This window comes from Diplotaxodon limnothrissa, linkage group LG4 (genome assembly GCF_057381915.1).
Source record: "Diplotaxodon limnothrissa isolate DT_005_m linkage group LG4, D_limnothrissa_male_GT1.1, whole genome shotgun sequence".
Taxonomy (NCBI): domain Eukaryota; kingdom Metazoa; phylum Chordata; class Actinopteri; order Cichliformes; family Cichlidae; genus Diplotaxodon; species Diplotaxodon limnothrissa.
This window is the reverse complement of record NC_140599.1, coordinates 12,362,137-12,379,763: the sequence shown is the minus strand read 5'-3', so window position 1 is coordinate 12,379,763 and position 17,627 is coordinate 12,362,137. Positions and strand designations below refer to the sequence as shown.

Here is a 17,627-nt window from a genome sequence, read left to right as displayed (position 1 = left end):
TCACCATCTTCTGATCGTCTAGGAGTGGTGAACGGATCAAAGTCACTGAAATTCAAAGGACTCCCCCCCACCACCACCACTATGGTCAGCACAAACTGCTAACACTAAACGAACCTTGGAGTTAAACCTCAGTTGAGAAAGACCGCACTCTTTTGCTAATGTGTTGGGGTTTTTTTCTAAATGCTGGTCAAACATTAACATGGATACAGGAAAACAAATGAGTCATAAGCAAGTGTGTCAGGCAGTTCGGTTTGTTGCAGATTGCAGTGGACATGTCTATTCTGATACTCATACAGTGGTGTGAAAAAGTACCACCTTACTGCTTACACGGGAATTAAGAGGGTGAGTAGCAGCCAGATGCTGCTAATCAAACATACTTGATTAGCAGCAATCATCAGCAAGCGGAGCGCCTCTATAAAAGCAGAGGTTTCGACAGTTTGCTGTTCTGGAGCATTCAGGTGTGTTAACAGGGTGAATGTCATGCCCCCGTGTTGGTCATCATAATAATGCTGATCCAGGATCAACATTGCAACTGACCAATCATGTTGGCTTTGCAATGTGTGTGTGGTGGAGTCTGCTAATTAGCTAATGTCTTGGCTAATGTTAACAGATTACACAATGTCCTTGGTCAGTTTCTCCTGGACCAACATTGTTATGATGTGGAAACAACACCATCACCATCACGGGGATATCCAACTGTGTTGACACAATGGCTAGGAGGAAAGACATCGGCCATGATTATAGAGAAGCAACTGTTACTGCCCATCATCGCGGGAAAGGTTATACGGACGTTTCCAAACAATGTGAAGTCGGTCATACTGTAGTGAGAAAGATTATTCACAAGTGGAAAACACTTGACAGTTACCAATTTCCCAGCAATGGACATCACAGCAAATTCAGTCCAAGGTCAGGTTGTGCAATGCTTAGAAGTTAACCACGTAACTGGCAGCAATGTGCTTAACATAAATTTAGCTCAGATGTGAAAAGACCTCTGGTAGTTGAGAATGCATTTCAAAGCAGGAAAGAAAGGCGCAAAGTGGTCCAAGCTGCCACAGGTGAGGTGACACAAGGTTGATCCAGGACAAACTTGGCGATGTGATAAGAGCTTTCAACTTTTAACTGCCCTAAACCTGTAGCAGTGTGGTCAGAAGAAACAAACAAGAAAACAAAAAAAACTGCTTCGCAACATTTTGATTCCTTTTTTGGTCAGATGAGATCATTCAGAGATAAATTAAAAAAAAAAAAAAAAACCCACAGCAGAGGGGGAAAAACCCACAGCAGTGGGGAAGCAAAACAAAAGGTGTTAGATTTCTTAAGAATATCATGCAAGACATCCGAGGACATTACACCCTTTCATCTTCTGATGATAATAAGAAAAACATATTGGTCTGCAAAGGAATTGTGCTCCAGATTCACTTTGAACTGTAGTGGTAACGATCCTTGCAAGCAGCAATGAGCCCGGAGAACCAATGAGACGGGCTGGAATCTGTATAATCCCTTTAGGCACTTATTTTCAAATCTCCAAAGAACAACTTTGACTGGCAACTAAAGCACCACAGCTCAGTTTTTCCTGATCATTTTTCAGTAGACTGCATTTTTCTTTCAGCCTGTGATGGTTACAAGCTAATCCATGTCTGGGAAATGGCTGCAAAGGTGTGCAAGGGCTCAAAGATCAACCTCATGCTGGATTTTCCCTTTATTTAAAGCCAGATGAATACAAATTAAAATACTAGTAAATAACAAATTTCATAAATACGGAGACAATAAATGGCCAGACACCCCCCGTTCCCCGAAAAAGAAAAACAAGAGATCTGCAAAAGAAATGTTTTTCTTTGATTTTATTTCACAATTTGATGCATTTAATGTGTCCTTTGTTATAATACCACACACAAATGTCAACTGGCTAAAACAATATAAAACATAACTTCCACAATTTTCCGTTATTTATATTATGTACATGCACTCATATATTTAGAGGCAAAGAAAGAAAAATATCTCAGGCCATCTCTCACTCTCAAGTGCACTTTCATTTATCTTCTTTGCTGGCTGAGAGGCCATTCCAATGAGGATGCTTCAGTTTTTCCACGTGGACTTGAGTTTGGACTTTTTTTGTGAGCACTGTGGCATAAAATAACTGGGTGGACGGGGCCAAAAACAAACACACAGCAGTAGTTTATAACCTTTACGATGCAACTTTTCTACACAGCATGTTTGGAAGGTGATGACACACTGATGTCAGATGGGCGTAAAGTTTGGTATGGTGACAGTTTCTATTTCAGGTGTTTGTTTTTTTTAACACCATGTGGTTTCACTGCAATAAAAGATTATCAAGGCTCAAGGGAAGAACCAAAGGCCTGACTCAAGTGCCTTATTACTCCAAAGTCAAGCCATGGAGGTTATGTTTTCAGTGTTCAACAGGGGGTATTTGATCCCTATCAAACTTGTTTTGGGAAAACTCTCCAAATACTTTTAGTGGCCTTGGTGGAAGTCTGCACTCTCTCCCTTCCTGTTGCTTCTTGTTACTCTCCTAAGTGCACGGCTTAGCTGAGCACATAAGAAATGCCAGGATTGTCTTTTAGGTGCATTTACCTTTAGATGGTTTTTGATGGGTCACTGCCAGTTTTCTTTAAGTGCTTTGTGCCAGATGGTATGCCTGTGTATTTGTCATGATAATGAAACAGCGGGCAGAGAGAACAAAGGAAGAACAGACAGACTCCTGTTGTGCTTCTGCTTTGTCACAGTGAGAGCCCACATTCATGAAACACTATCTACAGTACTCCTGGCCTCTGATGGTTTGATAAAGCGTGTAAGGTTACCAAAAGGGCAAATCTCTGCTGAACATCACACTGAGTGGGTTGGGCATGATGTCTTACTTTTACAGCTCTGTCAGCACATTAGTCACACGCAGTTTTATTCGAGGCATGACCAAAACTGGATATGGATAGTACACATATTACAAATGTCATACTGACAGCAGGATTATCAGTTATGCACTGAAAATGCATAAAAACTGGATTTTTTTTGAGGACAGGTAAAATGTATGATATTACTGAATTGTCAAAAGAAGGGAAAAGAAAAACAGGCTCACTTGTAGCCTGTATCAAAAAATATATTTAGAATATATTTAGAATACTTAAAAGTGGATTCTTATTGGAGTGGTCCTTCAGGTGCTGCCTGCCACCTGTTTGTGAGCTCTCGGTTCAGGCTGCTCAGGCCAGGTCGAGGCCACCTCTCCGCTCTATGTGGGGGCAAACTTCTTGGCCTGCGCCCTTACCCTCTTCTCGTAGTCCATCCTGTTCTGACTGAATGATCAAACGAAAAGAAAGTGATACAACAGCCTTGCAACCACACTAATAACACATCACTGTTTAAAAAACAGGTGTGATTTCCCCTTAAAGCTTATAACAGTGTTAATATATTAATTTTAACTTGAATACATAAGTGACCTTTGGCAAATAGAGGCCTGTTCTTCCTGTAAAGAGGATGGTGCAGTTCAACATGCACACCTGATAATGTAGAGAGCTAGCATTTCAACTTCAGGTGACTTTTGGCTTTACAAAGGGTCGCCACAGCGGGTAGCTCTCTGTGCTTGATTTAGCAGATATTTTTACGCCGGATGCCCCTCCTGATGCAACCCCAAAAGAATGTATATCTCTGGGGATCAGTCACTTGTTAGGCTAATTTGCAAACCGCAATCACGTAAAAAGCAGATGCGGTTGTTAGTAGTTATCATGTTGCTATCAAATCACATGACATTACTTAATAATATCACAACATTGCTTAATAAAAATAAATAATTTCTTTCTTGATTCTTTTTTTGTAGGATCCACTGAGTAAATCAAACAACCACACTTACCAGTAAATTGTGTAAGCTTCCGCTTGTGCTGGATCTTGAATGTTGGGCTCATTCAGCAGCTCCTGGATTCCCAGAAGAATCTAAAAAACACAGCAATACAACCATAAATACATATAACTTAAAAGCAAAGCAGCCAACTCCAATGCCATTGAATTGAATCATTACTAAGGAACAGAGGGCTGTATAGAGAAATTACAGATGCCCTCCTTTTATGCTCCAACACTGTGAAAGTAATTGGAGTAGTCACAAAAACAAAGCTGCATTCGCGGTGAAGTATGGAGGACGGGACTATGAACACAGGAGCTTTCAAACCTGTTTGATGGTGATAGCAGGTCTCCAGTCTTTGTCCTCCTCCAGGATGGACAGACACACAGTGCCTGATGGGTAGACATTTGGGTGGAATATCGGTGGCTCAAACTTGCCTGAGGACAAATTATTGAAGACAAAGTCGTACAATCAAGCACGGGAACACTGACCACAAAATACATTAGAATCACTATAAGAAACCATCATTAGTTGGAACTAAAATCACAAGAGGCTGTGTGAAAGTGAATTTACACAATAGTGTTATTTTCCTTTAATTTTGTCTCAGAGATCAAAAACAGGCCTTTGAGTAAATCATGGGATTGTAGCGCTATCGTAGCACTGTTTCCTAACATCAGAGAGGGAAATTCAGGCATATAATATACAACATGTGATTCAGAAGTTAACAGTACAATGACACCAGGGAATTCTGGGATTGAGCTTTGGTTATACACTTTCAAATCTTATGTTGTGACTAAAAACATGACGCTGTCTTCTATATGTAGAGATGATAGTTATTTATCTTAGAGTCATGCTTTGACCAAAGCAGTTCACTGACCACACCGGCTTCGTGGCCCGACGCTGTTTTTAACGTTTCTGCTGTCTGTAACTTTCCAACATCAAACATTACACCGAGCCCGTCCTTTTTCTAACCATGTATCTTTTTCATTGTCCTAATGGATTATTTCTGCTACAAAAGCTTTTATATTTTCAAATACAGGAAAACTACAAGTTATTTTATTTGTTTGCAGTGTTTCGTGCCATCGCTATAAACTTTCCTTTAATCCTGTTCTCTTTTTGTCTCTAATGTGTGACTTTCTGTATGAATTTAATGTTCTGCTTTTTTCACTCGCTTCTGTAAACCCTGTTTTTAAAGGTGCTGTTTGAGTTAAATTGTTATTATTATTACATACCGAGAGTGGAGAAGAGATAAGAGGTACTCACATTTGGGTGGAGATGAAGGGTAGTCATCCTTGAACAGCATTCTGAGTTTATACAGTCCTCCTTCCCACAACGTCTAACGAAGAAGAATGAAAACAACTGTGTAAGCAAAGTAACTAACAACATACCAAGGTTATTTAACAACAGCAAAGCAGCGTTACAAAAGTAACTGCATAAACAAATTTCTAAACTGGCGTTTTCGTTCAGCTCATCTTTTTATCCCCATTCTTTGGGAGTACAAGAAAAATACATACAATGTTTTAAAAGCATAATTTCATAGATGTTAACACTAACTTTACCATCACAGTAATTGTCGCCACTACTTATAATACTCTTGACTGTAAAGTTTTGCTATTAAAGCTTGTGAAGAAAAGCAATGTTACTTTTTATTTGAGAAAAGAGTGGCTTGAAGTTGTTTTGATGATTTAGCCTATGTGTAGTACTTCCAAAGAGAACCTCGAATAGAAGCACATTACTCAGTTTTTGTGTCAAATGTATCTGATCAGCAATGAAGACATCCTGTAATTTAGCAGGTTTCTGTCCTGCATACAAAACTGTAGTTATACTAAAGCATAGCACAGATTTCTACTTATCAAAAACACAAGAACATGTAGAGATTTCAGACAAATAAAAGAGGAGACTGTAATTGCTCTCACTGAAGTAGGATTCCTGGTGCTTACATGCATGGGCACGTGCAAACGGCTCAGTGTGATCCGGTTTGGTACTAATGTGCAGACAGGTTGGGTAATAAAGTTGCTGAAGGAAATGGGGTATGCATTTTATGTGTGTGCGAACAAAGTTTGTGCTTAAAATCCAGCATCTTAGAAGGCCTCCTGCTGGTTATTTCCTACTCTACATCCAGCTCCAGGTAACTTACTCCTTTCTTCCCTGGGATGGCACACTCCCAATTCATCAGGTTCATGGTCCCATCTGGATTCTTAGTGGGAACAGCAACAAATCCCTGTGGTTTACATGACACGCAAAACATCAGCTGCCAACCCGAGTCTGGTTTGTGTTAGAAACACTCACAACAGTTAGTTTCAAAAAACACTGGACATGAAGTTGCTGCAGATGACAGATGCTTACAAAAGGGTGGTCTTTTCTCCAGGCTTTGCGCTCCTGGGACAGTCTGCTAAGAGCGATGCCAGACATTGCTGCTCATCAACGCCCCCCTGTGGAAAAACAACCCCAAAACAAATTGATTAAATGCGAATCGTTAACAGGCGGGTAATGTCCTTGTTTCTACTAAAACGGCGACACATGTTTAGCTTGTTATTACCACAAGTATGACTTGTTTATGAGTCCTGCTGTAACGCAACGGTAAGTACAGGTGAGCTCCCACAATGCTAACAAACGCTACACATGAATCACCTCGCATTACTGTGGGTCCACTGTCTAATAACATCACTTCTCGTAAACTCACCTCGTGTTTTATTTGACTAAATACCAAAAGTGAAGTTATATAAGTCTCAAAGGTGGCTCGTTTGCTTCGCTAATGCTAACGTTGCCCCCGTTACGACGGCGACCGAAAAAAAAAAACACACCCTTCGACGGTAAAAAAGAAAAAAACAAATACAACCAGGCTAGCTAGGCTACTAATGACCAAACCGGAAGAACAGTTTCTTTTATCAACATTACTAAAAACACTTTACTCAGATTACACTGAAGGAATTTTTCCCACAGTTTTGTAAAACAACGTGAGTCTGAAAACCGTTTCGACTTGCTAGCCTATCGCGAGGAAGGACCCCAATTTGTTTATCTCGTTAGGACCTTCAGGCAGCGTAACGGGCAGCCTAGTGACACCCATCAGAGATGACTTGATGCGTAGTTCACAGCCGTCTAGTGATTTAATCCTTTTGAGTCACGTCCAAACCCAAAATGTATCACCAGTCACGTCACAATTTTATATTTACCTTAATAAAAACCCACCTTTGTCTGACTGATATTCATATCACCTGGATAGCATCGTTACTATCAGTGATCGTTTTATTGTGCACCATCCCATCATTCAAATCAAATCACTTTTATTGTCACATCACATGTGCAGGTACATTGGTACAGCACATGTGAGTGAAATTCTTGTGTGTGAGCTTCACAAGCAACAGAGTTGTGCAAAATACAATAATGTAAACAAGCAAAATACAAGAATGGCTACATCTGAAACTAATAAATATATGTACAATATATAATAGTATATGCATTTCTGGATGTGTATACTAAATATTTTTCTACGTGTGTGTGTATACACATATTTTACAAATTAAATAGAGTCAACAATAAATAAAATATATAAAAATATACAGAGTTGAGACATGTGCAAAATATCTGCTTGTCTGATGCATGATAAGCAGGGTATTGCAGATGCACCTCTCCCAGTTTTATCTTGTGTGATCCGAAGATCCTTCCAGGACAGGTGAAACCTGCTATTTGTGTCTCTACCTGCTGGTCTTCATAAATCTTTACATGCCCAGGAAATGTCCCAGGGAAAGCTGGCACCTTTCAGTGCACAAGCTCTTGAGTTCCTCATCCTATGGACAAAACTTATGCTTATGCTTCAGCGGGAAATATATATTGTAATGTAAAATCTAACCTAACGTGCACCTCCTGAAAAATGTAACTACAGTTCCAGTTAATGCAGCCCAGAACTACTGTGATTGGCCTGTTCAGCATTGTTGACTTCTCCTGAGCATTTCCAGCTTGTAATTTGCTGCAGTATGAAGAACAATCATAGCATTGATAAAAGGACTCACAAATATCAGATTCCTGGAGGGAGATTGCTGAAAGATCCAGAATGCGCATGAAGGAAGGTACAAAGTAGAAAAACCTGACAACCGCACAATAATTAACAAGTAATCCACCACACATGAACATAAATGAAGACAAACACGTCAGCCACTTAGGAAGTTGATTGTAGGCTCTCCAAAGACTCCCCGCAGAAATCCAATTAGCAAATTTTGTTTTTCTTCCTTATGAATCTTTACAATAGATTCATTTAACCTTCATATGATTTCATGTAATCTACATCACAACATGCCTTTTAGGTCAATATATATTAATGAGGGTCAAAATAAAGAGCAAGAGTGATGTATCTGCTGCCAGTTGCAGAGCGGAAAGTTTGATTCATTTTTAGACAATGCGTTCAGCTGCTGCCTCATCTTCAGCCTGAGAAGAATCATTTCAAATGAGCTGTTCGTTCCTTTTCGCCCAGTTGGAGCGCTCTTTTATTCCGGACTCGGCATTTTTTTTTTTTTTACCTCAATGAGACATAGCAACAGCTGACATCATACAGAGTGGCTAAGATTACCCCTTTGCTACATTGTTAATGAGAAACAAAGTGCTACTCGAGGAAGAATAGAGTTGGAATAAATATATACTCTGATCAGTTTTTTATGAAGCTTTCAAAATAGCAGTCCTCATGATTGATTTAATGATTCTTTCTCAAACTGTAAATGCGTATTAGTGCACTTACACTTCCTGATGACCTACATGGTGTGCACAGAACAGCTGCACGTAGCTCATCCTGGCGTGAGCTATAATCCATAAACTTTATTTTGGCAATCGGGCATCTTTCCAGACACCTCATATAAAACTGCAGGAACCGGCTCAAACTGGTTTCCATTTCCTCTGTGTCAGCAATCTTTTTTTTTTTTTTTCAAAAACGCTGTGCATGTTTTAGAAAAAGTGTATTAAGTATTTTTAATTAGATTTTTATTATTATTATTTCTTCTTGGGTGCACACTAACAATGAATTACAATGACTTACGTTTTCAAAACTGGCAACTTTTACACAGTCCGATCAAGTGAAAGCAAAAAATCAAGATAATTTAACCTACCCCCCCCCCCCCCAAAAAAAAAAAAAAAAAAAAAAAAAAAAAAAAAAAAAAAAAAACAGGATCTGAAACAACATGTTTCCCACAACCCTGCGAGGTCACCTGAGGAAGCTATATCTGATCAACAGGGAATTTTGCCCTGTGTGGCCTTCTAACAAAGCTAAATATTTACTTTACTGGTTACCTAATGCACGTTTTCCTCCACCTCGTGAGCTAGACTTACTTTTAAAAGAAAAAGAAGATACCTGTGGTGGTACCCCATCAAAACGGAAGCACATAACATATTCAGGTTATTGTAATGGAATTCTAATGCATCACTTTTGGTTAAAGAAAGAACCAAAACAATACATATGAAGTGAAACTTTAGAATGTTACATTTGCTTAAAACATTAATTATTAAATTATTTGAAAGGTTTCTTACAGCTGAGGAACCTTACAACCTATAGTGTGTATAATATACTCGGGGGGGGGGAAGGATGTTAAGGCGTAGGTTTAAAGTTCAGGCACAATCTGCTGTCCCCGTGTTGGTGCTGTTCCTACAGCATAATAATGCATGTTGCTCGAGGACCATCAGCGCAAGTGACCAGTTACAGCTCTGCGACTTTGAGAAATAAGATGGGGGGGAAAAAAACAACATTTTTTATTGAACTCTAACCTTTAAAACTGTGTAAAACAAATATGGGTGTGTCATGGGGTAGATGCAGTGGTTAGAATTGGTGCCACATAACAAGAAGGTCCTGGGTTTGGACCGACCTCCTGGGGGGAGTTTGGGTGTTATTCACCTGTTTTTGTGGGTTGTCTCCAGCTTTCTTTCGCAGTCCAACAGTCCTAGGCTAACTGGCAATTCTAAATGTGCCGGTGCGAACATGACTGGCCGTCTGTGCTGCTTAGCCTTAGACCTATCGAGGGTGTTCTTTCCGCTTCTTGTCTTGACACCTAGGCTCTTGTTAACCCAAAGCAATTTGTCTCCCCTGCATAACATTTGTGAAAAAATATGGTCCTAACCCTAACTAAACGGTTCAAGCCAACCAACTTGCCAGATTGCTCTTTGTCACTTCACATGACTTTTGAAAGCCAAAGTCTGAAAGCAATCACCTCACACATCTATGCAACTGGTCATTTGCGATCACAGTCCTAGAGCAACACTGTGATGCTGTGGGAGAAACACCAACACGGTCAGGTCAGATACACCTGTAGCTTAGCTCCCTCTAAAGAAGTGACTTTCCCCTCACGCCTTCTTTCCCTCCCCCTCTGAGATGATAAGTTCTGGTGATGCCTTTTGAAACCACTCGCACCAGGAACCATCATAAAGGCAAACCCCGGGATGCCCGAGCAGGTGGGCGGCCAGAATGACTTGACACGCTGTGACGCCTGAGCCGCAAGAAGCCCAGAACGGTCGCGTCATGTCCACCCCTGCATCCTTGAAAATCTCAGCCAGGCTCTCGGTATCCTTCACCTTTCCAGAGGGATCCAGTAAAGTTGTATATGGTATGTTGATAGCTCCGGGGTAATGTCCAGGCAGTATGTCTGTGACCGGGAGAAAGAAGAGTGAGAAATTTAGGGGACGTATCAACATGTGACAGGTTTTTATCTTAAATTTCTTCCATAGCTTTTAGCAGCATCTCCTGGACATCATCAGTGGATGTTTGCTTCAGTGAAAACCACCAAGATAGAAGCTGAGCACACAGTATCTGCTGGTTATCTGCACGTGGCTCAAGAGCTGTAATTAGCAGCTGAAATAAAATTTGGGTGATGGCTTTCAACACGGCTCACAGTTTCTATCAGCAGCTTTTTTTGTGTAATAAAAAAACCCTACAGAGACTCTTCAATAATATTTGTTTTTTAGTTATCAATTATCATTAGATTTTTTTCCTTTTCATTTCACATTCCGTACCTACTTCAGATTTTACTGTAGTTTAAGTTCACTATAGTAACCTTACTGAAGAGTTATGTTCAGTGACAAAAAGCTGGAGCAGAGGGCAAGGCCACCACAGGACACGGCCTTTGATAACAGCCAAAGGTTTCCAAGATAACAGCCAGTGTATACAGAGTACCTTAAAAAACAAAGTACAAGTACCTCTAAAACTCAGTGCTGTTTCAAAGGCAAAGAGTGCTGAAGCTAATTTATTTTCCTGCACTTTGTGTAAAAGTAGCTATTATATAAAAAGTGCTGATATTAGTATTTTTTGAAAGCATGTTCACTTTGGAGTATTGCACACAGCACTGTGTACACGATAAATGACAGCAGCAACATGTGAAGTATGCAAAGCAGTCTCATCTTTCTTGTTTTGATGCAAAACCCTACATGTTGTATCTTATGCTCTAAGCTGTTTTTAACCCTTGGAGAACTAACACGACTGACAGATAAACTGTTGGCCTCTTCTTAAGTTTAAACGCTTAAAGTTTGACTCACCATCTCGGGGCTCTGGCTCAGTACCCTTGAACCTGCCAGGAGACCTGGCGTCCACAACCTGGACCTGCTTGGTTCTGATGTTTTCCAGCACGTCCTCGTAGCTTTTAACCCACGACTGGTTCAGAGTGGCCTTAAACTCTCTGCTCTCCGGCTTCAAGTACTCGGACGTCACTGGATAGCCGTCAACCAGCCAGTTCTTGAAGCCACCATCCAGCAGCGACACCAAACTGTGCCCGAACAACCGGAACATCCACCACACGCGGGGCGCGCTGTACGCCCCGGTGTCGCTGGTGTCGTACACGACGACGTGCGTGTCATTCCCGATGCCCAGATCTCCCACATATTGCGAAAAGTAGCTGGCAGTTGGCAACATATGATCAAACGCAGAGTTCTTGTCGGAACATTCGTCCAAATCGAAAAAGGACGAGCCCGGGATGTGCTTCTGCGCAAACTCCTCTCTGGTGTTCCGTTTGGCTTTCGGCAGGTACCAAGAAGCGTCGAGAACGCGAAGCTTGGGACCGATCAGGTCATTTCTGACAGCATTTGCCAGCCACTGACCTGACACCAGAGCACGGGTCTGAGCCGCCATGACAAGCCTCTGCATGAAATACAAACCCGGAGCGCTAGAGGGAAGTCACTGTGCAATTTTGTTTTTGAGGAGCGAACAAGTTCGGCACGTAAAGATCATTTTGAGAATAAAGTCGCAATTTCGAATTACAGTCAAAGATGAAGACGGTTAATTTAAGACTAACCGCCTGTTCAGCTGCTCATTAACGGAAATATCTAATCATCCAATCACATGGCAGCAACTCAGTGCACACAGGCATGTAATGTAGGAATGCTCAAACTAAGCCAAATGGGGATGAACGTTTAATTCAAGTGACTCTGAATATTAATGACACACTGGTTGGTCTTAGTATTTCACAAACTGCTAATCTGCCCACCTGAGTACAGCTGCTGACCATTTCCATTTTTGACCATAGTGTACCCGCCTTGTGGTGACAGCAAGTAAACGCACCACATCACAAACCCGAAATAATCTCAAACTGGTTTCTTGAACATAACAATGCATTGATTGTACTCCAAAGTCATCACATCCTTTGGTATGTGGTGGAACGGGAAGGTCACATCATGGAAGTGCAGCAACGTTGTGACCCTATCATGCCAATAAGGACAAAAAAATCTGGACTTAAATCAAAGAATCAGAAGTGTCGTAACTTTTAAATTAGAGTGTTGGAGCACTAGAATAGCTTCAGTGTGTTTTCCAAGAGCTATTTCCTATTTTGGTGTCGATGATGGTGATGCAGTGCTGCGTAACACGATGGTCCTCCCATAGAAGGTCTGCTGGGCTGAGATCTACTGACTGAAAAGCCTAATTTTCATATTCATTAAACCACTTCCTGACATCTCGTGCTGTACCTGTTGAAGACATTGCTTCCACCAGGATAGAAATGATTCATCATGTAAGACAAAGATGACCACTCAGGACACCTTTGCATTGATTTGCAGTCACCCCTTGCTGTTAGGTAAGAGTGTTAATCATTTTAGATCACTGGCCATATACAGCTCAGTTTCATCTCAGGTAGACTGGACCAGTAAATCAAAAATTACCAGACGCTAGAAGATGTAATTAATTTCTTTTAAAAGTATTTTTCTTATTTAACAAGTAGTTCATTGAGAGAACAGAAGATGGAGAGCCTGAGATGTCTTAAGGAACATCTTTAAGTGCACTTAAAAAAAAAAAAAAAGCCACTTTTTCTACTGTTATAGCGGAAATGTGGAACCTCTAAATTCACATGTAGAGTTTCTGCACTGAAACAGCAGTATTTATATAACTCATTTAGATACAGACATACTTTTCATTGCATCAGTTCTTATAAATACTGGCATATTAGTACTTTTTAGCAATGCAATTGAATCAATGATTCGATTGCATTTTTCAAACTTTGCACAGCACCATCATCAGTGAGATTTCCCCCCTTTGGTGGGACAGTTTCTTCTGTTCTCTACATGTTTATTCTCTTTAAATCTTTCTCTTTTGAGTTATGAAAAAATGTCTTTATCAAGCACAAAACGTCTTATGTATCTAATATTCATGTGAAAATTGCCCAATAAGTACTTTCTTGCTTTCTGAGTTTAAAACCGAGGTCACAATGAAATAAAAAACCTCAGAGTCAGATTTGTAATCAGATTTTATTTTTATCATTCATAAATCACAAATAAAGATGATAATCATTTCTAAATAAAGTTGCGTCACTGCTTATTTATCCTCAAAGCTTGCTTTTAGCCTCTGAGAACCTCTCAGACGAGGAAATACACGATGGCGCTGGCATCATGTGAGCAGCCAGCATCATGTGACAGGCCGTCACACTGGAGCCACAAAGCGGCTCACTCAGGTCCACCTGTGACCTCAAAGAGCTGCTTTAGCTCCTGCGTGGAAAGCATCATGCGGTCACTATCAAGGCAATTGGGAAAAAATGCATGAATCTGGAGTCTGGGATGCGACCTGGTTGGACGCCTGTAGGATAAAACACTAGTTTACATTTCTGCACACATCTGTAGCGCTGCTTAGTCAGGCATCCACACACTTTACATTTCCTGCAAACTCTTTTTCATAATCAGCATCACATGAAACAGTTTACGGTAGTTCCCCTTCCAGAATGTCTCACAGTCTTGTTGAGTGTTGATATACTGTAGGTGGTATTGCTGCAAAAGTGACAATGCATCTGTTTTCTTTTTGCATTCAACAGTAAGAGCTCTGAGTTTTAATGATAAAGAAAATTTTCATCACTCATGTTCTGAACAGTCTCCAGAGTTTGGTGACTTCGTTGGGACTCTCTTTTTCTCATAGGATTGATGCTAGTGCAGCATTAGTGTCTTTATTCAATAACCTAATAATACTTTAATAATCTCAGACACTGCAGGTGACTTTCTGTATTATTCTACAGTTTTTATGCTTCAATCTTTGTTTTTAGCCATTTGTTACGTACAGGTCGTCCACAGGTTCAGTCCTGTCTGCTGTGCTGTATGTATTTAATTAAAAACCGGTCTAATTAAATACATATTAAAGCATGGCGAGGGGATGTATTTAAATGCACATTTCATTGAACCTTACTGCAATGAAATAATCCATAATTGTGCATGGAAATGCTGTCTTTGTGAGATTATGGCAACATAGGCAACATATGTTTCTGTTACTATCCTTTTTTTTTTAGAAACATCCATGCCGGTTTCTTAACAGTGAAAGAAATCCAACAGTCTCTCTGGATCATTTCTATCCAGAAGATGGAACTCTTCTTATGCAAACACATTTTGCGCAAAGACAAAAATCATCGGACAAAACATGTGGTGATAAAACATCTGGTGACAAAAGGTCATCATTTTGTCATGCTGTAGTTCCACCTGGTGACAAAATTGTGACATCTTGTCTGGTGAGAAAATGTCACTTTTTTTCAAAAGCAGATTTTCTCTTATAATTTTCATTTGAAAGGAGAAAATCAGAGCTCCTAAAACTCCTAAAGGGATAAAGATTGAAGGGGATGATGATAAAGATTGAAGGGGATGATGATGCACAAAGCAAGCAAAAACACAATCTGTAAATGTTTAGTTGCATGAAAAATATCCTCACATTATTTTCACATGCAATATAACAAAGTGGTCATATAACTTTTCCTGTGAGCTTGACTATATGTGATCATTTTTTTAATCTCTACTTATTTCCCATACTCGTCACAAAATATTTATGATCTACAAAAAACTGCATATATATTACATTCGTGTGAACAGAAAAGTGCAAACACACACACACACACACACACACACACACACACACACACACACACACACACACACACACACACACACACACACATGGCGTAAAGCAGAAGTTGATCCCGGTATAAAAAAGGGGCACACCGTTAATGCAGATGTACTGTTGTCTGCTATACTAACACAAACTGCTGAATCTCTCACTTCCTAAGACGCTACCTGATAAAACTCCAGGAATTACTTTCCTGAGTGTATTTGGCAGTTTTTGCTGCATTGTGAGGGTCCAAATTGTGTGAGAGAGGATTAAAAAAAAAACACTAGAGAAGAACCACTGAGGGCAGAGAGCACGAGGACGACTGAGTGAGAGGCATTGAGAGGTAGAGAAAAGGGACAGGCAAGAGACTAAATTGCTTAATTGGAGTCACAGCCTGTGTGTTATAGACAAAGCCTTGTCTCTCCAGTCCAACCAAGTTTTATTTCCACTGAGTGGTCTTCCACCCTACCAGCTGGCCAGATCTCGAGACATCTTCATAGCGAGGTAAGTTTATTTTATTCTAAATAAAACGTACAGGTGAATAAAGGTAAAGGGTTCATGTTCTGGTGTTTATGGAGCAGTTTTCTACTGTTACTGCACTCAAAGCCCTTCAAATATGATGAGGAGATAATGATTTGATTTGTATTGATGCAGTTACATGTACAGCATACAGCATACTAACGTCTAAGGTGAATTGAAGATATTTCTGAAGTACTGACCCTTAATGCACAGACTTCAATATTAAGAAATGTTATAAAATCAATTTTTTGTGGATCATTTTCTTCAGATAAGCTTTTGACAACTATTTCTGTGGCATGAGTTTTGTACGTTTTTGGAAATAAATAGTGCTTCAGAGGCTTAAAAAATATCTTTTTAACACAATTACAATAACCTTTGTTATATTTTGGTTTCCTCTGCAGAAATATTAACAAAATAACACCCACCATTTGGCATAACCAAATGAAAATCTTATAAGAGATGAACTATAAGGCCAAAATGTCTGTAAGTGAGTTGATCTGAAAAGCAACATTTTCTAGTTTCTTAAACTAAACTAAACTGTGGTTCAACTGAAATCCAGGCCCTGCCTCTAAGAGCTTTGCTGGTGACCCAGTATGTGATGAGGTTAAAATAATAGATTTTTTTATTCTTAATTCGTTTAGATTTTTTCAAAAATAATGTTACTGTTGCTTTATTGCCCATCAGTTGGCTATTTCTACTCTATGATGTAACACACAGTAGTAGTTCTGGTAGCTGAGCTTTTGGAATCACAAGACCTGCTTCCCTGCAGAACCCAAATCCATCAGATGGAACACAAGATTCGGATAAAGGACAGACAGCCAGCATTGTGTGGGTGATTCAAACTGATGGGACCAATCAGGAGAAATCTAATTTCCCAAAAAGTCATTTGGCGAGGGACATGTTTCCTTGACGACCAGCAACAAAAAAACCCTGGCCAACTTAAGTTAGGGAAAGGGAGTAACTGCTTTCACGTGTGAGCAGATGAGCTTAGTTATGAGCCATTACAAGGCTCTGTATAGCTGTAGAGTGCTGGGGGTATTGTCTAATACAGAAGTAAAATCTGGATGCATTCCATTCATGTTCACCTCATTGAAGCACAAGGAAATCTGTGTTTCACTCAGCAGGCTCTTAAACATAAATCAGATAATTCACTTACAGGCTCCGCTAATGTGAGAATGGTTGGACATCATGTGAGGAAACCGTAAAGGGAAAATGTTCTGTTATACAGTAGCTATATGGACAAATACACTGCGGTGTGCCGGTTTGTGTAGTTTGTGTTACATGTGAGATCTGAGGTGTAGTTTGCCAATAAAAACTGTGGAACAAAACAGCTGTTAAAGCGAATTGTTAAATGTTGTCATTTTTATGCTTACCATCTCTACATTGTTTCATCACAGAGTTAAAACAATGTAGAGATGGTAAGCATAAAAATGAGAACATTTAACAATTCACTTTAACAACAGCAGTAATATAGTGATATATTGGAATATTATAATATATAGAGTAATATTTTGGAATATTCATCATTCTATGTTGATAAGCTAACATTTTCTAATCAGTACAAACACAAAAGGCACAGCTTAGGGTACAAGCTCTATACAAAAGATGCAATGTCACATATTTGTTTGTCAAGCTCTGTTTAAAGTTCCTAATTTTACCATTATGGATGTTAGCTAGCTTTGATAGAAGTTACATCCATAGCAGGGCCCTCGAATGGTAAGAGTTATGTCAGGGGTGGTCACGTGGTTCATGTAGATAGTTCCCTGGAGTGCTTAGCAGAAAATAGGAACATGTGAATATAGAGAGACAGAACTGGTAACTGGTAATTAATAATTATAAATACATTGATCTACAAAGGTTTTAATACCACATGTGTATGTAGTTAAATGTTGTGTTAGAAAACCTTACCTGATTACATATTTATGGTGGTATTACCCCACGTCTTCAGTCTCAGCTGACTGC

The 17,627-nt window shown here is 39.8% G+C and overlaps 2 protein-coding genes across 2 annotated transcripts; both read right to left on the bottom strand.

Moving 5' to 3' along the window:
• Positions 1 to 1,872: 1,872 nt before the first annotated feature.
• On the bottom strand, positions 1,873 to 6,840 carry LOC146633390 (SUMO-conjugating enzyme UBC9-like). Its single transcript, XM_085352208.1, has 7 exons — positions 6,525 to 6,840; positions 6,188 to 6,273; positions 5,979 to 6,062; positions 5,105 to 5,177; positions 4,169 to 4,278; positions 3,857 to 3,936; positions 1,873 to 3,302 (listed from the first exon to the last, which is right to left on the bottom strand). The coding sequence occupies exons 2-7, from the start codon at positions 6,251 to 6,253 to the stop codon at positions 3,239 to 3,241; spliced, it is 477 nt and encodes a 158-aa protein (XP_085208334.1). The 5' UTR covers positions 6,254 to 6,273; positions 6,525 to 6,840; the 3' UTR covers positions 1,873 to 3,238.
• A 2,129-nt stretch (positions 6,841 to 8,969) lies between these two features.
• mpst (mercaptopyruvate sulfurtransferase) lies at positions 8,970 to 11,986 on the bottom strand. The gene is made up of 2 exons (XM_085352207.1): positions 11,345 to 11,986; positions 8,970 to 10,458 (listed from the first exon to the last, which is right to left on the bottom strand). Exons 1-2 carry the CDS (start codon positions 11,946 to 11,948, stop codon positions 10,160 to 10,162), a joined length of 903 nt encoding a protein of 300 aa, XP_085208333.1. The 5' UTR covers positions 11,949 to 11,986; the 3' UTR covers positions 8,970 to 10,159.
• Between the last annotated feature and the right edge of the window lie 5,641 nt (positions 11,987 to 17,627).

Coding starts and splice junctions, on each gene's coding strand:
- LOC146633390 (XM_085352208.1), bottom strand. CDS start 6,253: ATGTCTGGCATCGCTCTTAGCAGACTGTCCCAGGAGCGCAAAGCCTGG. Junction 6,063..6,187: donor GGAGAAAAGACCACCCTTTT/GTAAGCATCTGT, acceptor TGTAAACCACAG/GGATTTGTTGCTGTTCCCAC. Junction 3,303..3,856: donor GAAGCTTACACAATTTACTG/GTAAGTGTGGTT, acceptor TTGATCATTCAG/TCAGAACAGGATGGACTACG.
- mpst (XM_085352207.1), bottom strand. CDS start 11,948: ATGCAGAGGCTTGTCATGGCGGCTCAGACCCGTGCTCTGGTGTCAGGT. Junction 10,459..11,344: donor TGAGCCAGAGCCCCGAGATG/GTGAGTCAAACT, acceptor TCCCGGTCACAG/ACATACTGCCTGGACATTAC.